Genomic DNA, 22,731 nt, shown 5'->3' with positions numbered 1-22,731 from the left:
GTAACGACCGAATGTATCGTGGTCCAAAAAACAGACGGCCAGACAGACACTGAATGGCCTATTTTAGTATGATGGGAATAGAGTTTAAGTGTTGTGCTGTGCCTTGGCACAGGATCTTTGAGAGTGAACCACGAGATTATCGAGGCCTGGTGCTCTGATGTAAACTCCATCAACCGACACATGGACTTCCATCCCACATACATAGCACTGCACAATCAATTACAACGTCAAAAACGGGAGAGTCATTTTAATGCAGGGAAGCCCTGTGATTGGCAAGGACTTGGACCAATCCATGACGTAAACCGTCCCCAACGGAACTTAACGGTTAACACCACACTTAACGCCTCCGATGAAGAGAACTCGTTTGGTCTCGAAACGTCAGGCTATTAATAAAGAATTTTAAATTATTTTACTGCTCTTTGTGCTATCCTTTACAATTTGAATCCTGAGCTGCGAATCTTTCGACAGGTACATATATGTATATATATGTGTCTGTCTTCGAAATAAAGCTCTACATTTTTTTTTCTTTATCCTTGTCTTTGTGTGCAGGTGAAATGACTGATGCCACCTACACTGCTGGTTCTCATGGAAATATTGCCAAAAATCTCGATTCACGTCAAATGACGTCAAATATTGAACTGTTGCCTGCAGTTCCAAACCTCGGCACATACACTGACTTTTCATCCACTGCTACGATGCAGTCGAAGGCAACTAACCGTTTGGTTGCTGATGGAGAACAGCTGAAGAAAGATGGTGGCATCTTGCATGGAAGCCATAACGAGAAGCAAATTGAACATGGCAGCACAGATTTGAGTGGCATTTTACCAATCTGTGATGATTTTACCCTGGAAAGCAAAAATGATGATGTAAACAATGGTTGTTGCATTTATGAACAAAATCTGGGCGTTGATTTGCCTGCATTGCCCTGTGATGTACAGGTGGAAATGTCATCACTTGAGGGTGTTGACATTGAATCAAAGCAAGACCTTTTGAACACTAAAAACAGTTTGCGCTCTGATGACGTCAATGATGGTCCCGAGCCGAACTGTTGCACGCAGCTCCTGTGTGGCTCTAAGAGCGCCATGACATCCAAGTTCAAATGTACTAATGACATGGACTCAAGTGCGAGTTCAAGGATGTCTATGGATGAGGAACCCAGTCTTTATGATGAGGACAGTCATGCCGATTGGAATTCTTCAGTAAGTATATTTTCCATTTCAATTCTACACCCAATGTTTTCATTTATTGTCTCTATTAGTTCATGAAATTGGTTGGGCCAAAATGATAGGCTCCCCTCGGTGTAAACCTCAGAATCAACAAGCCCATCCCCTTGATGAAAGCAATCATGTCAATGTCATGGTCACCGTTCCAGTTAAGAAGTGCTCGAAGTATATATTCTCTCACGTGATGGCATGTCAGTTTACCTTTTCGGGGTATTCCACTCCATCGGTCAAGGGTCAGTTGTCCCTAACAGATATGCTATGACTATGTATCCCAGCCCTGTAAGCTAAGATGTATGCGTTTTTTGATAACATGATTTTCCCTTCGGGCCAATGTGCATGCTTAGATGCATTTGCCAAGTTTTATTGGACTGTGCACATTGACCATGGGGCCTGAGTCTATATCCTTAGCTTTGTTACAATGTTATGGTTTTTTTTTAACCTTTTCATTGAAAAAGGAAGCCTCTTTCTTTGGTTCGAAGAGCAGGGAGGTTAATTATAAAGATCCTAGCCACCTGGGGATAATCGATTAGGTGAGAGCTGATGGGTCGTTCCCTCCAGTGAGAGGCGTGGTAGGGTCTTGATGTTTATATGATGATTGCTATTGGCATTGCATGTGGTACATGTTTTGGAGCCTTGGTGGTGTGTGTTTCTGTCTACGCTGTCCTGTCGCTGATGACTCGCCAATAAACACTGAAACCTGTTTCATTGAAACCCGTCAGCAAAGCAACGGATATGCATGGCTCGTCGTGCATAAACGAAGCAAAGCAGTCACACCGAGATGCTCTCCGCTGGTGAAACTGAGTTGAGATCTGTTCTCTATCCGTTGAAAGGACCCGGAGTACTTACAATGAAGGAAAGTTTGTTGAAAGTGCTGTGACTGATGAGCCAATGGGGATGTGTTACTGAAAGGTGTCATGAACATAGAAACGACATAAATCAAAACAATTTTTCTCATAATATATATAAATTTTTTTTTTGTATACTGAATCGAGGCTCGTGAAAGAGCTAACATTTACTTCACAAACAAATCAACCAGACAAACAAAATATATAAAAAGAGGGAGCGGAAGACAAGATGGGGAGAGAAGGGGAAGCACACAAACACAACATTTGAGAGCAGGGAGAGGGCTTGGGGGGAGGAGGCATGGGAAGGGGGGGAGGAGGGAGAAGTATAAAACACAAGGACACCAAGGACTTCCAGGACAGAAGTTGGTATTTCAAAAAAGTGGAATTGGGGTGAAATTAGCGGGGGTAGAAAAGATCAAGGTTTTGGATGGGGGAAGATAAGAGATGGTGGTGAACAGCTGTTTTAAAGACCTGGAGGGGGGAGTGGGATTGAAGAGAGTGAGGAAGTTTGTTCCAGAGGTGGGAGAAAAGAGGAATGAAGGAGTGAAGGTGAGCAGAGAGTCTTGATTTTGGCAGTTTAACCATAAGAGGGTTGCAGGCAGATCTTGTGCAACCTGTAGGAATATTTGCGGGGCAGAGTCCAGAGAGAGCTGGGGGGGCAAGGACAATCCAACAGGACAATGACCTACCAAAAGAGGAGAGTTTGGTGAGCAGAGCGGGGTGCCAGACCGTATCGAAGGCACATGATATGTCGAGGGAGACAGCTCTAATTTCCTGTTTGGCATTGAGGACCTCCATCCATTGTTGAGACAGCAGAAGCAGCGCGTCCAGAGTAGAGTGACCTGGTCTGAAACCAAATTGATGATCAGAGATCAAGCCATTGGAGAAGAGGAAAGATTTCATATCCGAAGCAATGATGGATTTCATGACTTTGCTGATAATTGGGAGAAGGCTGATTGGTCTGTAGTTGCTAGGATCTGTTTTTGCACCTTTTTTGTGCAAAGCGGTGATGTTGGCAGATTTCCAAGCAGATGGAAGATGACCTTGAGCAAAAGAGAGGGTGAAGAGAACAGAGAGAGGGAGTGAAAGAGCGGAAGTACAGGATTTTAGGACCCGTGTGCTGATGCCATCAGGTCCAGTTGCAGAATCAGAGTCGAGGGTTGACAGAAACTTTTCCACCTTGTCAGGAGGAAAGGACACAGAGTCCAGGAGCAGCTAGGTACGACTGGGTACGGTGGGTACAGAGAGGGATGGAATAAGTGGGCGATGAGTAGTGTAATAATGTTGCTTCTGGGACACCTCCGTTTAACATGGGAAATCCCTATCTAATGTCATTTACCCCCTTGTCTTTTTCAAAAATCATAAACACCTCTATTTCTCCCACCCTCATCTTTATGAACCTTTTGTCTGTAGTACCTATCCTTAATGTTGTTCATTAGACCACTCAAACACTACAAATATTTGTTTTCTCTTATAGACCTATCATCCTTCTTCTACATATCATCTGGCAGATTAATCTTTGACCCATTCACTTCCATATTAATTCTTTCCCTCCCTCATTGCCCCTAAAGACCTCTATTTCTCTCACCCTGTTCTTTACGAACCTTCTAACCTTTTGACATGCTATCCTTATTCATTAGACCACTTAAACACCTGTGATCCTTCTGACCTTATGGACCTTTTAACCTTTTACTCTTAATATCATCTGGTGAATATAACCCACTCAAACATCGACCCGACAAATATTTGTTTATGCGTGGGAAATAATTTAATTCTCTTGCCACTCTCTTCACCATCTAATATATTAACAAAAAATATGTTTGAGTTTGGTTCTTTATTAAGATATTTTAACTGAGCTAAGATAAAATGGTAAACCTCCCTCAATGTTCTTATTTGAGCGCCTCCAGTGCCACATACCATTTTTTGGTAAGCTCCGCCCACTTTTTGGTAAACCACGCCCATTTTTTACTAAACCCGCCCACTTTTTGTTAAGCCACGCCCACTTTTTACTAAGCCCCGCCCACTTTTGCTAAGCTCCTCCCACTTTTGCTAAGTCCCACCCACTTTATAAACTCTTCAGCATTGTATCATTTCCAGGTAATACATTACATCATTTTCAGGGAATTTCCATCACATCATTTCCAGTTAAGACACGCCCAGGGAATTTCCACAGGAAGGCACACCCAGTCCTTATAAAAGGCACCGACCACACAGGCTTTTTCAAACACGCTTTCTGCTTCACTTGAGAATGGACTACTATGCCGAAATGGAATGGGATAACTTTGCTATTCCATGGAGTCCTACTACCTGTGTAGAACTCAACCTTCAGATTGATGAACTGGACTCGAACCTCTTATCAATGGAGGTAAGTTTGTTTATTTATTTATTTATTTATTTAATTTTTTTTTTTTTTTTTTTTTTTTTTTTTTTAAGATGAGACTCGTGTAAGAGTTAACAAAGTTTATTTTAATATTCATAGAGCTTGATTTATACAAATAAAAAATATTGTATTAAATTAATACATTGTTATTTTCTTTCACAGGAAATTGTATCTGAGATACGAAATGAAAATTCTGCTTTTAACACAACTTGGGATGAAGTTATTTTTTTGTTTGAAGACATTTTGAACAACCAAGACCCCCAGAACGAGTTCTACCTTGATGACCCAGCCAAAGAGTTATACCTTGGAGATCCACAAAATCCTGAAAAAGAGTTTTACCATGATGATACTTGTTGTGAGTTATCAAAACAAAACCCACTGAACAAGTTCTACCTTGATGAGCCAGAATACAAGTCATACATTGGAGACCCACAAATTTCTGAAAATTGGGAAAGGAGAGTTCTCCCTGATGGTCCGCAGTTATACTATGTGAGACACATCATAGAAACCCTAAAAAATTGGGCAAGGAGAGTTCTCCCTGATGGTCCGCAGTTATACTATGTGAGACACATCATAGAAACCCTAAAAAATTGGGCAAGGAGAGTTCTCCCTGATGGTCCGCAGTTATACTATGTGAGACACATCATAGAAACCCTAAAAAATTGGGCAATGAGAGTTCTCCCTGATGGTCCGCAGTTATACTATGTGAGACACATCATAGAAACCCTAAAAAATTGTGAAATGGGAATTCTCCCTGATGGTCCGCAGTTATACTATGTGAGACACATCATAGAAACCCTAAAAAATTGGGAAAGGGAAGTTTTCCCTGATGGTCCGCAGTTATACTATGTGAGACTTATCACGGAAACCCCCAATATTTCTGAAAATTGTGGTTTTACCTTGGGGACTTGGAAAGATGGTTATATTTTTGGAGACTCGGAATGGGGGTTTTGTTTTGATGACTCGGAATGTGATACCTATCTTGGAGGCTCAACAGGAATGTGGTTATACCTTGGGAACTTGGAAAGTTGGTTTTATTTTGGAGACTCTACCTGTGGGGTTCCTCTTGGAGACTCTTTGGATTCTAAAGCAATGAACAATGTTCTTTATTTAATGACGCTTGATTTAAGCAATATCAAGAAAGTTCGAGGAAGAAAATGCTGGAAAATTCTTTCTTCCCATTTCTACTTCTTCAAACTTAAAAGCCTTGAAAGACAGAATTGGAAGAAGAGGAAAAAAAAAAAAAGAAATACGTATTTAAAAAAGAAGAAAAGAAAGATTATGTTAGGGTTTGGGTGGGATTTTGAATGTGAGGGTTAGGGATGGGGTTGGGTTAGGGTTGGGATTTTGAATGTGAGGGTTAGGGTTGGGGTTGGGTTAGGGATGGGGTTGGGTTAGGGATGGGGTTGGGTTAGGGATGGGTTGGGTTAGGGTTGGGATTTTGAATGTGAGGGTTAGGGTTGGGGTTGGGTTAGGGATGGGATTGGGTTAGGGTTGGGATTTTGAATGTGAGGGTTAGGGATGGGTTGGGTTAGGGATGGGGTTGGGTTAGGGATGGGGTTGGGTTAGGGTTGGGGTTGGGTTAGGGATGGGGTTGGGTTAGGGATGGGGTTGGGTTAGGGATGGGGTTGGGTTAGGGATGGGGTTGGGTTAGGGATGGGGTTGGGTTAGGGATGGGTTGGATTAGGGATGGGTTTGGGTTAGGGATGGGGTTGGGTTAGGGCTTGGGTTGGGTTAGGGTTTGTATATTATTATGACTCACTCGCACATACACACACACACAAAAGTTAAGCCCCAACTAAAAAGTTGTGGGATTCTGTGTTTGGGGTTCACAGATTTAAAAACGTATCCCCATTATACACACACAAAAGTTAAGCCCCAACTAAAAAGTTGTGGGATTCTGTGTTTGGGGTTCACAGATTTAAAAACGTATCCCCATTATACACACACAAAAGTTAAGCCCCAACTAAAAAGTTGTGGGATTCTGTGTTTGGGGTTCACAGATTTAAAAACGTATCCCCATTATACACACACAAAAGTTAAGCCCCAACTAAAAAGTTGTGGGATTCTGTGTTTGGGGTTCACAGATTTAAAAACGTATCCCCATTATACACACACAAAAGTTAAGCCCCAACTAAAAAGTTGTGGGATTCTGTGTTTGGGGTTCACAGATTTAAAAACGTATCGCCATTATACACACACAAAAGTTAAGCCCCAACTAAAAAGTTGTGGGATTCTGTGTTTGGGGTTCACAGATTTAAAAACGTATCCCCATTACATTTTATTTATTTATTTATTATTTTCAAGGGTATTATCTGCTTACTTGTGTTTTTTGTAATTCTTGTGAGTAAAATGAACCCAAGATTTCTTCTCCATTTAAATCATATAATTTGTAGGTCCAAGGGACTGTATCCATTACATCAATGATTTTAAATAATTCACGAGTCCATTTTTGTGTATAACCTTTCTCAAAATGACTTTTCCATTTGTATATTCTTACAATATCACCAACTTTAAACTTGGGCTTTCTCAAATTAATCTCCTTTTCATATTCTAATTTTGTAAATGTTTCTGATGGTTTTGATTGTGTTGATGAATGAACTGTATTATTGTAATTATCTACAATATCCTGAATTAAATACACCCATTTTTGAGAACCGAGTTGTGTGAATTTTTTATATAATTTCTCTTTTAAAGTACGATTAAAACGCTCAATAACAACTGCCTTTCCTTCATTAAAGGTGCTGTATAATTTAATACCCTTCCCCTTAAGAAATTTCATGAATATTTTGTTATAGAACTCTGTTCCCTCATCAGTCCATAACTTCTTTGGTTTCCTTTTATCCCGATCAAATATTAGCTTAAAGGCTAACATTAAAGTATCACCCCTTTTATTTTTTAAAGGGACAACCCAGGCAAATCTACTCCTCAAATCAATAACGGTTAAAGCATACCTGTATCCCCTGTCATTATTCAATTCAATTAAATCAGCGGACCATATGTGGTCAGTGTATTTAGAATAAACCTTCCTTCTTTTAAACTTTGTGATTATAGGTTTGTGTAATTCTTCAGCCAAAAGCTCCTCAGTCTTGATGGCATCATTAGAGCCTAATAGTTTTTTGAGGAATAACCAAGACCAAGTTTCAATTTAGCATTTATCAAATTTCTCACAATAAACCTATCAACTTTCTCTCTCAACGTTGGATTTTGTATCAAAGACAAATTATACAACATTTCGCTGTCGGCTTTATGTTTTTCAGTCAACGTAGTGGTTTTCCCATAAGCAATATCATGCTTCATACACACTTCGTCAACCCTATTTGTAGGTTTAGACCAAGGTTTAGGATTGTCAGCCTCATCTAATCTTTTATCCAAGTTTGTTCCTGGACCACAGAAAGAATACCCTGGAAGGTGTAATTCCCCTGGAATTCCAGTTGTTGTAAATTTACTTCCTGACAGAAACTTTTGTATGTCTCCTCCTCTTTTAGGAGAGATGAATTGGCACTTTTTAGAGCCACATACTTGACATATTCCTTTTTGATAAACTCTATTATTTTTAGCTTTAACATAAGAGATATTTTTAGATTTAGTTTTCTTTTTACATTTGAGACAATAACTCATATTTATTTATCAGAAAAATTCCGACAGAGTATCAAAACCTTTTTGGTTTTCAACATATACATTTCAATCTTTATTTTTAAAACATAAAGAATCCTAAGGAATGCCTTCACTCTCTCCTCCATTTATTTACAAATAAAAACTAACTAAAGTCAATGACACCAACATCATCAATCACATAATCTTTTCCTTCTTCTTCTTCTTCTTCTTCACCACTTTCTCGTTTAAATCTCCTCCCTGAAATTGAAGACATTGACGTTCTTATTTTTGAAACCATTATCTTCATAAGAGTTGTTAATTCTTTAATTTCCTCTTCGGTGCGTTGAGATTGATTTATTTGCTTTAATACACTCAATCTTTTATGAATCTCAGTGATTTCCATCTTTTTATATTTTTCCTCCCTCTCTCTTTGCTCCCTCTCCTCCTCCTCCATTTTCTCCCTCTCCTCCTTCTCCTTTTTCTCCCTTTTCTCCCTTTCCTCCTTCTCCCTTTTCTCCCTTTCCTCCTTCTCCTTTTTCTCCCTCTCCTCCTTCTCCTCCTTTTTCTCCCTCTCCTCCTTCTCCTCCCTCTCCCTTTCCTCCTTCTCCTTTTTCTCTCTTTCCTCCTTCTCTTCTTCAACTCCTTCCTCATCCCTTGCTACCCTTGAGTTTGAACCCCAAAGAATATTATACATATACTCATCTGGATTTTGAGATATTCTTGTATCTATAATTATTTTTCTCATAATAGGATACCAATAAGATTTGTTGACGATTTCTAAAAGAGTTTTATATTTCATAACTTTGAGAAGTTCATTTTTATTTAATATTTTAAACAAGTCTCTATTTGTGGGTTTAACAATATCAGTATAAGGCCAGTTTTTTATGACAAAATTCCCATGTATATGCTCCAAATCATAAGGTATGTAATACCGAGCACCCTTTTCTTGTAGGTATCCTTGAATACAAAAATTATAATTCTCTTGTAGTCTTCTTCCTGCCATTTATGTATCAGAAATATATGTGAGATTAATATTATGACAGGTAATACCACCCCATCTTCCCACTACCAAATCGGTTTGTATTCCTCGGCTTTCTATCCTTATCTCATTACCTTCCTTCTTTGTCATGCGAACCATCGCTATACTATCATATATTTTTATTTTCTTAAAATCACGTATTTGTTGTTTACTAATTGTACTTCCACATAAATCCTTATCTTCACCAAGTGGATAATATTCTTCTTTACGAGACTGATTTAAATCATGTAGGTCTTCTATGTTTATTGAAAAAGACCAATTATACCCTAAATCAGGCATATCATACCCCCATTTATTAATTCGCATATTAACTAAATGTCCTTCTTTATAAAATTTAATTGTAAGCAGGTAGTTAAATTCAATGAGGAAAGGTGTATGGTCAGTATAACCAGGTGTTGTGGTTGTAAATTTTACTTGTTTCACAAAACGTGCTGTTTTCTTTAAAGATATATATTGTGATAAATCACTGAATCTAATCAAGTCATTCGCATCTGTAGGGTTTGGATAATTGATTAATTTATAAGTATTCTTCATATTAATATTTTTACTTACACTATATTTTTGTCGTTCAGCCTGTGCCTTTGTATAATAATTTGATAAATCAATATCCTGAGAGGATTTTCCAAAGATAGAACCATCTTTTCCAACATAGGTCATTTATATTAGATAAAAAATGATATCATAAAAATTTTCATTATTGTTGAGTTGAAATAATACATATAAACATAATTGGCCACAACATTTAGAATTAATTTCTTGAACTTGGAATGTTTGATAAACACCATTCTGTAAGAATTGTATTACTTCAACAGGTGGTGGCATACCATAACTATCAAAATAATATTTATCCTGACTATTATGAATACAAACCCAATGAGAACCATTCTGTGTGTCTAAATTCATAATAATATTCTTTGTATTCTTATTTATATGTGTTAATTCATCTCTCATACAAATAACCACATTATCAATTTTTAGTGTTTTACAATACTTAGCTAGTTCTATATTTGACGTTGTATTCTTTCCAAATTGTTTAAACCATTTATCCATTTATTTATGAGAAAGATACAATCCATTACCCCGTTTAGTTAGTTTAACACCCGCTTGAGCGATAGAGGAAAGCATATCTCCAACCAACAATCTAGCTTTATCAGGTAGACTTTCAAGTTTTTGAGCAAAATCTACAATTACACCACTTCCACTAATTTGTTTCTCCAACTCCTTGTTATGTCTTTCCAATTCTTTTTGAGCTTTTAGTTGTGCCTTCCTTTCGTTAGCAGTTTTTACCGCTGCTGAAATACCACCAGTCAATGCTCCCGCCGCACTTAAACCAGCAAATAAAGGAATTAGAAACGGGAGAAATCCTCCTCTTGACTCGTCTATTGAATATTTCTTTAACATAGGTTTCGTCATTTTAATTTTAAGTGATCCAACATCATTTAGTGTTTTTACTTGTGTGTGTGTGAGTAAAACATCAATTCTTACAGCTCCTTTTCTTTGAATTGTATTAACATTAATAATACAAGGCTTTTGATTTTGAATACAAGATGTTAATTTATTAAGATTGATTTGATTAACATATACCCCAACCATTTATTTATGAGAAAAAACCTATGTGATATTAATCATAACACCATTATCTGTATTAATCTGTAATTCTGTTTCCTCCAAAAGCAAACAATATGCATTAACCTCTTCACTCTCCCCTCTTTCAATGTATAGAGAAGTATCCACTCGATTAGACTTTATAGTTTCCTTTTGAGAACTCAGGTCAATTGCGTAGATTGTATAAAGTTTTTGAAACGCAACCATATCCAAAATAGGATCATTATTACCATTACTTTCACACACCTTTTGGTAGGACTTGTAGGCTTCCGCATAATCATTTTTTTCCCAATCAATTTCCAATCTATCTCGCGGATAAAATGTGCCATCAAGAGAAACCCGAAGTTGTTTCACCTTTGCATTATCACTCAGGGCATTATTCTTATTAGTACCGTCCTCTCCATCTGGTTTTTTAAAAATGAGCCAGAGGTATCGTGGCTTTCCTTGAAGAACACCTAAATTCCAAGTGTAGGTAGTGTGTTCCAGTTTAACGTGTTGACATCTTCTTTTAAGGTATGATACATTTAGCGGTTTCTTTGAGTTAAGTCTTCTATTTAACATCTCTTCCGTTTTAAGATTAGGAGTATATTCACTGATATACCAACACAAATCATTAATAACAAATTTATTATTTTCTCCAAAAGCATTTTCATCCCCAAAAAGCAATCTATTTACATTATCATTCCTTTGTAGTTGAAATCTAATTTTAAGCCCATACAAAACTTTATCATAATCACAAAATCCAAATATACCTTTCAGAGGTACTGCTACGGTAAAACTATTCTCAGCTTTTGCGTCATCATTATACATTGACTTCCTTTGACTATAACCAGGGTCTGCGTTTGTACCCGTTGACATATCAGGAATAAAACCCTCAACAGCTCCCTTACCCATTCTATCACTAAACGAATATAGTGTAAATTTCATCATTTCAGATGTAGCAGAGACATAATCAACCGCTTCAACCTCTTGTGTTCCAATATACAGGCGGACACTGTCAAACATTTTCCAGAAGAAATCATTTACGAGTGTAGCATTAGTATTATTCGCAGCCTTAGTGAATTTAAATTTACACAGCAAGAAACTATCAGCTATATTCAAGTAAGTTTGTTGATTATTTATTTCAAAACTTTTTGTTCCGTTTGAATTCCAGTCTGTTCCTGTTATAGCATTTACCTTAAAATAGTCTTCCTTTTTAGTGGAGTTTGAAATGATAATCGTATCATCCAAATCATAGATACTATCAATCGCTTCCATACTTGTATTTATATAGCATTAAAATTGTTGAAACCCTGACCCAAGTATTTTAATGATTTTTTGTCGTTCTTGTGAAGATAGTTGAGTTTTACCTTTTTTTATTTCTTTGATTGCTTGTAATTTATGAGACTCCTTTTGAGCATCTTTTATACTCTTTATAGCACCCGCAACGGAGCCCACGGCAGAAGCAGTTGAACCAATTAGGTCTTTATGTTTAAGGATGGTTGAACCAATACCCATTAGAGTATCAATTATCCCATCTCCTTTATTTCGAAATTGATGACCTACACCTCGTTGTCTCTTAGGTTTATAGTATCCTCTACCCACATACCTTGTATAGTCTGGTGAAAGGAACATGCCCTCCCCTGTAATTATTTTATATTTTCCCAACTCGTGTTTTCTCACAATAACCATTATTTATTTATTGAAAAACTTCACGTAGGTGAATTCTGATGGATATAATTTCATCATTAAAGGATATCATACGATTATCTTGGTCGGTTATCCTAAAATTTACTCTGTATATGGTTTTTCCTGACACAGGTAAATAGACAAGATTTTTTGGTTCCATATTAAATTTATAACCAATCGGGGTTGAGTATGCACTGAATGAAAATATTGTATTTGTTCTTATTCCATCGTTATAAGCACCATCAATCAAATCACAATGAATTAATACTGAATTTATACCGGAGGATATTTGGATAACATTATCACTGTAAAACGTCCCGTTATTTTCAATCTTTTTTGAAGAGAAACCCAATAGCTCTCTAAACGAATTTTCAATCGTGAAATCAACTTTATAATTATTTTTAAGTTTAATAGTTGATTTTGAAGTGTGTTTTTGAATATCTATTACAATATTTTTTGGTTCATCACCTTTTTCTTTCATAAGGCGAGAGACTTCTGAAGATATTTGAGAAATCTCGTAAGCTCCAGGTGAAACGGTTATAGTTTTATATCCACTTCCTGGATTATAACTAAACTTGTTGTTTTTCTCTGTGATATTAAAAAGGGTATTGTAAGTTTCCATTGACAACAAAGATGCCTCATATGAGGTAAGGGGGTCAAGTTGTAGTGGGTAAGGGAATGAAGCTGTGTAATCGCTCGTTGTGAAATTAAAACTAAGAATTGTGCTTCTCATCTTATTTAATATCTAATAAAATATCTTTGTATTGACATTTATTAATTATTTTCATGTTCATCAACTGATCTAAAATGGCTGAGGATTCATTAAAACAATTGTTGTTTCCAGCCTTCTTACTACCTAACAACAATAATAGCCTATTAACTAATTGTGATGGGTCATTTGGAAGAAAACTAACACCCGAACCAAGCTTACTTAAAGCATCAATAATATGTTTCTCCTTCTCATTCTTCTTACTTTTACCAGCAACAGAAACTCCATAATCAAGTGCATTTAGCAACTCAATATATACCCTATCTTCCTCTCTTTCCATATCAAGTGGTTCCTCAAAATATTTTGAACCGCTGAATCCGGGGTTTGTTAGAAGAAACATTAATCTTGGAGTTAATTTAACATTTGGTTGAGTAGAACTCAAGAACATCAATTCATCATTAAATATCAATACCTTTTCTTCCACAAGATGAAACACTGCTGGTTCTTCTGTTGGAATGAGACCTGCTCTGGTTTTTGAACCCGCCGAATATTCATTGTTTTGAAGAGCTTCCACAACATAATTAGGGGGTTGATTTACCTCCTCAAGTTTCCGAAATAATCCCTCGTCATCATATTCTAATTCACCAAGTTCTTGTTTTGTTATCTGACTAAAATCTTTGAGCATTTGAAGTTTTTTCGGAGTAAATTCTACCGTGGGTACTGTAGGTGAGTGTTGAGTTTTCAAAAGTGGTTTAAAGAATTTCTCTTGTTTTCTTTCAAAGGCTTCTTCACCAGTTAGTTTCTGTCTCCGTTTCTTCTTTATCTCTTCCTGTTGTTTAACAACTTTTGAAACTAATTGTTGATGTTCCTTAAACTTTCTTTCTCTTTCTTCAGTATTCATTTTCTGTATTTATTTATTGAAAAATATCATTTAGTATCTCATCTTGTTTCACAACAATATATTGATATTTTCCAATCGTGTGTTTCATATAATTTTCAAATTCTTTTTTACTACATAACGTAGAGCAATTATCTCTCCAAAAATTATTTACATCTATTGAATTTAACTTAAATAAAATAAAAGTATTGGCATTGTTTCTTATTGAGCGTCGAGGGAGTTGAAAATATGATTGACTAAGATATATACAATTACAAGAAGAATGTCTCCCTCTTGTATAGTAGCTATCCATTACTGTTTGGTTTCTCTCATTAACACAATCATCAAAGATGACGAGGTTCTTTTTTGATTTATCTAAATCTTGAGGTGAAGGTATATCATCCGTATTATCACTGAGAATACAAGTTATGGGTTTCGATTTTGATTTCTGTGTATCACAAAATAATTGTATTATATCTTCAATATTATAATCATTCAGTTTGTTTTGAAGTTTAAATAAACCGATAATGTCTTCCTTTTTAAGACCTGCATTAAAACCCTGTGAGAGTAGTTGATACTCGGGTTGAAAACTTGACTTTGTAAAAATTATTAAATTATCATAATCTAAAAAATTAGGACCAAGGAGCATCTTTAAAAGTAAACAGGTTTTCCCACATCCGCTTGAACCAACTATTAGACATCTCAATGAATTTGGAATGTTTTTATGGTTATTAAATTTTATCTTATTTTCCCAAACGGGTAAAAAATCATTCATTTATATATTTGGAAAACAAGTCATCCAACTTTTTTTGAGCTATTTTAGAAACTCTATATTTTATCCTGAGTTCTGGTTTAATTTCAAAATAATTCATTATTTTATTTATGTAGTATCTTGTATTAACATTTCCATTAAAATTATTTTGAATAATAAATATCATTAAACCCTTATACATTTCCTCAATACAAAGAGTCTCTTTCCTTGTAAGAAATGGTGTATTATCACCATAATGCTTAACATTCATCTCTCTTATTAATCTTGTAAAGTAATTCATTTTTGGTTCTAATTTAAAAGAGTTATATGTTTTTTTATATTTCTTATTATCATTAATTAGAATATAATCACAGAATAAACATTGTTTATATGAATCCTCATCATTAAGCCCCACTCTATCACAAGCCGGACAATTCTCTAATTTATCATATGGAGAGTCTGGAAATTCTAAATATCCTTCAGAACTTATCATATTTATGTGGTAAATTTTTACTTAAACTAAACGCAAGTTTATTCATTAATAAATACAATGTTTCAAAGCACAAAAGACAAATTTCAATCAATCTCTACTTCGGTGGAAGATATAGAAAAATATGTCAAAGATGTTAAATTGAACAAAGATAAATATGGAAATTTTTGGGTAAAACCAGTTATGGAAAATAACATGAGCCCCTCTATTTCATTTAAAGGAAGAGCTCTAACTATACCTGGAAAGACATCCATTAAAGTAAATCTAACAAAAGTTTCTCCTCTACTCCTGGCAATTTATTCAAAGCTTGAAAAAGTGATTGACCACGATACTTTGAAAAAGAATGATAAGACCATTAATAATTCTAGAGGAGACATTTGTATTTTCTTTAATAATCCAAAGGGTGTAGATCTAAGTAAAATGAATGATGTTAATATTTCTGGTGAAATGTCATTTCGTTCTATGATAGTTAGAGATTATTTAAAGATAACTTTTGATATAAAAATTGTAGAGATTGAATCTGTTAATGAAAGAAAGTATATAGATATTGATGGGAATATTTTTCTTGCTAATTAAATATGAGTCAATACAGCAGTGAAGATTTTACTATTTCATTGAACTCGGACGATAGTGATGATAGTATTTCATTGAACTTGGATGATGGTGATGATAGTATTTCATTGAACACAGATGATAGTTATGATACTAATAGTTTGTGCTCAAATGATAGTTATGAGAGTAGCTTTATTGATGACTCTGAGTATGATTCTGAGTATTCATGTGATAGTTATGACTTAGATGATTCTGAGTGAAAAAGTGTTTTAGTTTAAGCACAGTGATATATATAAAACGGAGCTGTAAAGCTCAAAAGTGTTTTATTTTAAGCACAGTGATATATATAAAACACCACGTTTTCTCACGCTATAAATATGGTTTATTGTGATACTTGCGAGAAGGAAGTAAAATATTATAAACAACATATTCTCACCGCAAAACATACATACAACATTTTAAACAAACTTTCCCCTCTTCCACCTGAAACAAAACACTGTTCTACATGTAATAAAAATATCCTCAAGAAAGGCTTCAAAATACATCTTAAAACAAATCTACATTTATCAAATTTTATCACAACTAAAAACTCTGATGGAGCATTCAAAGGACATATTAAAATAAGAGTCTTTAACTTCAAACCTCCTGAACCAGAGTCTATAGTTGATGCTGTAGAAATAGTTAAACCTGCTGTTCAAACGTTGATTGAAAAAACACTAAAGGAAATGAAACCACTTAAATTTTATATGGGAGTAAAATTAGAAATGACAAAGGATGAAGGAGTTATAGATGCACCATACATGAGAACTGAGCCACACTTTATATCTTCATATCAAGATTTTAAAACATCAGGAGTCTATGATGAACTTATTAAACAAGAGCAAGATGTGGATAATTCAATCGTAGGAAGTGGATTCAATATAGGAAAAATTATTTACATAGACATTCATATTCTTAAATCAGATCCTCTAAAAGCTTCTTCTTACATTGATTTACCCAGTGTTATCAAAAATAGAAAAGCAGTTATCAATATCAAAAATAAAGACAATAAATGTTTTCTCTGGTCTATTTTAGCACACTTACATCCTCCACATTTTCATGATGAAAGAGTATCTCATTATAAAAAATATGAGAATACATTAAATACGAAAGATCTAAAGTTTCCGATGACTTTAAATGATATTCCTAAATTTGAAAAGATGAATAATTTATCAGTTAATGTTTATGGTCTAACAGAAACAAACAACATTCAGGTTTTAAAGCTTTCTGACAATTGTAAACAAACTCATATTAATCTTCTATATTTTAATTCAGACGAAAATTCACATTATACATACATCAAAGATATTGCTAAATTAATAAAACCACAAGTCTGTAAGAGAACAAATAAAATATATATTTGTTTGCGTTGTCTTAACTTCTTCAATTCACAAGAAAGATTAGATAAACATTCAAATTATTGTGGCGAACATAAATCAACGGTAATCAATATGCCTAAAGAAGGCTCAAAGATCACATTCAAAGATGAAAATAAAAAGATCAAACATCCATTTGTTATATATGCTGATTTTGAAAGTATTTTAGAAAAAATTGATACTGCTTCTCAAGATCCAAAAGAATCATACACAAATAAATATCAAAAACATACTCCTTGTGGTTTTTGTTATTATATCAAATCATCCGTTGGTGATAAATATAACAAGTTAGAGATGTATAGAGGCTCAAATACCCCAGAGGAGTTTGTGAAACGACTAGAAAAAGACTGTGTTCGATTAACCAAGATAATGAGAGAAACCAATAAACCAATGTCCTTAACAAGTAAAGAAAAAAGGGAATTTATAAAAAACAATGTCTGTCATATTTGTGAGGAGAAAATTGGTAAAGGTCTAAAGGTTAGAGACCATTGTCATCTCACTGGTAAATATAGAGGTCCGGCTCATCAAAGTTGTAATATTAATTATCAACTCCCCTCTTTCATTCCTGTCTTTCTTCATAACAACGCTCATTATGATACACATCTATTTATCAAGGAACTCTCAAAGACTTCTGGAAGTATCTCAGCAATTCCAAACACGGATCAGAAATACATTTCATTCACAAAAACAATTCACACATCTCCTATTACTCATATCAGATTTCTTGATACATTTAAATTCATGGCAAGTCCATTGGTTAACTTGGTTCAAAATCTAAAAGAGTTTCCATGTCTTTCAGAGTATTTTTTAGATAAAGATTTTCTAACACAAAAGGGAATTTACCCCTATGACTATATGGACTCATTTGAGAGATTCAATGAAACACAACTTCCTTCAAAAGAAAATTTCTATAACAAATTAAATAATAGTCATATATCTGATAAAGATTATGTACACGCACAAAATGTTTGGGAAAAATATAACATCAAGAATCTTGGCGAGTATCACGATTTGTATCTCAAAACTGATGTGCTTTTATTGGCCGATGTATTTGAAGCCTTTAGATCTGTTTGTCGCACTGGATATGGATTGGATCCTGCTCACTACTACACAGCACCTGGATTGGCCTGGAGTGCGATGTTGAAAATGACAAAACAAGATTTGGATTTGATAACCGATGTTGATATGCTTTTGATGATTGAAAAGGCAAAAAGAGGTGGAATTTCACAAGTCTGCTCGAGTAGATACGCAAAAGCAAATAACAAATATCTTCCAAATTATGATCCAACGAAAGAGAGTTCTTACTTGATGTACTATGACGCGAACAACCTGTATGGCTGGGCAATGTCTCAGGCTCTTCCTTATGGAAAACTTAGATGGGTAAAGGAAAAAGACTACAAAAACGTTTTACAAGATGTATGTATCTCTACACAAAAAGAATTGGATGAAGAAAAAGTTGGTTATTATTTTGAAATTGATTTAAAATATCCAGAGGAACTCCATAACCTACACAAAGATCTCCCATTTGCTTGTGAGAAAGAAAGTCCAAAGAAAGAATGGTTGAGTGATTATCAACGATCGTTTGATATAGGTGAATCAACAGAAAAATTACTTACTACATTATATAACAAGAAAAATTATGTTCTACACCAAAGAAATTTGCGACAATATTTATCAAAAGGTCTAAGAGTAGAGAAGATCCATAGGGTTCTAAAGTTCAATCAAAGTCATTGGTTAAAGGGGTACATTGATTTTAATACACAAAGAAGAACAGAGTCAAAAACAGATTTTGAGAAAGACTTTTATAAATTGATGAATAATGCGGTCTTTGGTAAGACTATGGAGAATGTGAGGAAAAGACAAAATATCAGACTATCAACATCTTGGGAACAAGCATCAAAATTAATTAATAGACCGAGTTTTACTCGAGCTGAGGTCTTTACTGAGAACTTTTGTGCGATCCATTTGATTAAAGAGAGTATTGAAATGAACAAACCTATTTATATTGGAACAACAATTCTTGATTTATCAAAGTCATTAATGTATGATTACTTTTATAATAACTTGAGGAAGAAATATCAAAATGATGTTAATCTACTTTATATGGATACAGATAGTTTTATTTTGAAAATTAATACCAACGATGTTTATTCAGACATGAAAAGAGACATTAATATCTATGACACGAGTAATTACAGTCCAGAGAGTGAGTTGTTCTCTTCTAAAAATAAAAAGGTGATTGGAAAGTTCAAGGATGAATTAGGAGGAAATGTTATGAGTGAATTTGTGGGATTGAGGTCAAAGGCTTATGCTTATAAATACATTGTGAATAACGTTGAAAAGACTGACAAGAAGTTAAAAGGTGTAAAGAAAAATGTTATTAAAGAAACAATAAACTTTAAGGATTATTATAACTGTTTAACAACAAAGAAAGAAGAGTTTAGAAAGATTAATGGAATAAGAAGTTATAAACATCAATTATATTCAGAAGAGATAAATAAGAAAGCATTGGGGGCTTTTGATGATAAGAGGTTTATTTTAGAAAATGGAATTGATAGTCTCCCTTATGGTTATATAAGTATATAAGTGATAAGATATATATAAGTGATAAGATATATATAAGTGATAAGATATACATAAGTGATAAGATATACATAAGTGATAAGATATATATAAGTGATAAGATATATATAAGTGATAAGTTAAAAAGGGGGGGGGGGGTTGGGGATTTTAACGGGCTACCGCCACCTTTTTTACTATTATATAAATGATAGAACCAAGTATCAACCAGACTAAAGAGTGGAGGTGTAATCAACCTTGGTATATAAATGGAAAACATAATGAATGTGAAAAATATCAAATAGGTATAATTGAAAAGGCAACTGGTAAAAAAGTTCACAAAACAAATAAGAGAATTAATTTAAATACCGGTGAATTGGGTAAAAAAGATGGAAATATTTTTGAGTGGACGGAAAACTTTGATGGTTGTCAGGAAAATATATACTTTAATTTAAAAATGGTATGTGGCACTGGAGGCGCTCAAATAAGAACATTGAGGGAGGTTTACCATTTTATCTTAGCTCAGTTAAAATATCTTAATAAAGAACCAAACTCAAACATATTTTTTGTTAATGTATTAGACGGTGAGGAGAGTTGTAGGAGAATTAAATTATTTCCCACACATAAACAAATATTTGTAGGGTCGTTGTTTGAGTGGGTTATATTCACCAGATGATATTAAGAGTAAAAGGTTAAAAGGTTCATAAGGTCAGAAGGATCACAGGTGTTTAAGTGGTCTAATGAATAAGGATAACATGTCAAAAGGTTAGAAGGTTCGTAAAGAACAGGGTGAGAGAAATAGAGGTCTTTAGGGGCAATGAGGGAGGGAAAGAATTAATATGGAAGTGAATGGGTCAATGTTTGAGTGGGTCAAAGATTAATCTGCCAGATGATATGTAGAAGAAGGATGATAGGTCTATAAGAGAAAACAAATATTTGTAGTGTTTGAGTGGTCTAATGAACAACATTAAGGATAGGTACTACAGACAAAAGGTTCATAAAGATGAGGGTGGGAGAAATAGAGGTGTTTATGATTTTTGAAAAAGACAAGGGGGTAAATGACATTAGATAGGGATTTCCCATGTTAAACGGAGGTGTCCCAGAAGCAACATTATTACACTACTGCGATGAGTTCCTAACATCCTCAATTCACGTATTATATTTCACTTTTTATCTATATTACCCTTTTTTTGGATGACAGTTCGATTCAAATACACATGGAAACTAGAACTGCACTCGATAGAGAGCATACCTCCGCCAGGCTGAACAGTGTATGTTTTGTATCCCACTGATAGGCCGGACCTGCATCCCGACCTTAACCAAAAATTGGCTTGTTATTGTCATCTACCCAAATCACCCACCTAGTTTTGTTATAATACGTCCATAACTTTTTGCAATATCGTGCTATATATAGTTTTTGGCCCCATCACTCAATAGTGAAGAATCACTTAAGAAATTTAAAAATCTCATATCCGGATCCATATTCAGATCTTCACCAAAATCGAATCGATTCGTCCTTGTCACACACCCAACCTCACAAACCAAGTTTTGTCCAAATCTGTTCAGAACTTTTTGACATATCGTGCTATATGTTGGTTTTGTCCCCATCTCTCAATGGTGAAGAAACCTAAAAAGTATAGTATCCAGATCACGATTTGTTTTTGCAACCTGAATTGAAAATGCATTGAATTGAGATTTTTTGGTCACTGATCTACACATTATACCCCATAATGTCAAAGTGGAATTTTTTTTCTAGAAATCTTTATAAAATAATTAAAAATGAAAAGGTGAAATGTCTTGAGTCAATAAGTATTCAACCCCTTTGCTCTGACACTCCAAATTTCCTTTGATCATCCTTGAGGTGTCTCTACAACTTGACTGGAGTCTACCTGTGGCAAATTCAATTGATTGGACATGATTTAGAAAGAAACACACCTTTCTAGAAAGAAACACACCTTTCTATATAAGGTCCCACATTTGATAGTGAATGTCAGAACAGAAACTCTCCCATGAAGTCCAAGGAACTGTCCGTAGATCTCCGAGATAGAATTGTGAGGAGGGATAGATCTGGGGAAGGGTACAAAACAATTTTGAGTGTTGAAAGTTCCCAAGATCACAGTGAGCTCCATCATTAGGAAATTGAAAGAATATGGAACTACAGAGACTCTTCCTCGAGCTGGCCATCCGACCAAACTGAGCAACCGGGCAAGAAGGACTTTGGTCAGGGAGGTGACCAAGAACCCAATGACCATGTTGGAGTCTCTCTACCTTCATCAAAATATGACGGATAACACTTGATAGACAAAAGTATTATTTATTCGTACGTACAGAGAAAAGAGTTTGTCCTCAGGCAAGCAGATCTCTAAATTCTATTCAAGACAACATTTTAATTTATACTCAAATTGTCTACGGGAAAGGAAAGCAAAAGCAAAGTGAAACATAAGATAAGATTAGAAGAGCTGATGTAAGAGCCCTTGGCTCCACATTTGCACAAGGTCAAACCACAGATAAAACGTGTTTTTGCCAGCTCAGCACGGCGAAGCCGTTCTGCCTTTCAACTGTGAAATGACTCACAGCCAAATCTATACAAGCTATTTCCCTTGGCCCAGCTCGACTATATCACATTATGCATTTACCCAGCATGCTTTTCGGCCAAGGCTCTCTCTGATTGGTCCAGAGATGACAATTATTCATTTTTACCCCGACAACCACTCTGACAGAACTACAGAGTCCCTTGGCTGAGATGGGGGAACTAGCCGGAAGGACAAGTGTCTCTGCAGCACTTCACAAATCTAGCCTTTATAGGAGAGTGGGTGGACGGAAGCCACTCCTGAGAAAAAGGCACACCTGGAGTTTGCAAAAAAGGCACCTGAAAGACTGAGAGCATGAGGCAAAAGATTCTGTGGTCTGATTGAGACGAAAATTGAACTCTTTGGCCTAAATGGAAAGCACTATGTCTGGTGGAAACCGAGCACAGCTCATCACCCATCTAACACCATCCCTACCATGAAGCATTGTGGT

General features: G+C 35.2%; 2 protein-coding genes across 5 annotated transcripts in view; both read left to right on the top strand.

Moving 5' to 3' along the window:
* The window catches only part of LOC137429055 (uncharacterized), a 346,812-nt gene that overhangs the window by 283,317 nt on the left and 40,764 nt on the right, over positions 1 to 22,731 (top strand). For all 4 annotated transcript variants that reach the window (XM_068119076.2, XM_068119074.2, XM_068119077.2 and 1 more), the window contains one exon: positions 550 to 1,199. In XM_068119076.2, the coding sequence (XP_067975177.2) occupies positions 550 to 1,199 (650 nt within the window). The remainder of the gene's footprint in view (positions 1 to 549; positions 1,200 to 22,731) is intronic.
* On the top strand, positions 4,277 to 20,938 carry LOC144892551 (uncharacterized). Its single transcript, XM_078779519.1, has 3 exons — positions 4,277 to 4,433; positions 4,611 to 5,549; positions 20,912 to 20,938. Exons 1-3 carry the CDS (start codon positions 4,317 to 4,319, stop codon positions 20,936 to 20,938), a joined length of 1,083 nt encoding a protein of 360 aa, XP_078635645.1. The 5' UTR covers positions 4,277 to 4,316.

This window comes from Myxine glutinosa, chromosome 6, assembly GCF_964187855.1.
Source record: "Myxine glutinosa chromosome 6, kmMyxGlut1.1, whole genome shotgun sequence".
Taxonomy (NCBI): domain Eukaryota; kingdom Metazoa; phylum Chordata; class Myxini; order Myxiniformes; family Myxinidae; genus Myxine; species Myxine glutinosa.
The sequence above is the reverse complement of the archived record's forward strand: the minus strand, read 5'-3'. Positions and strand labels throughout refer to the sequence as shown.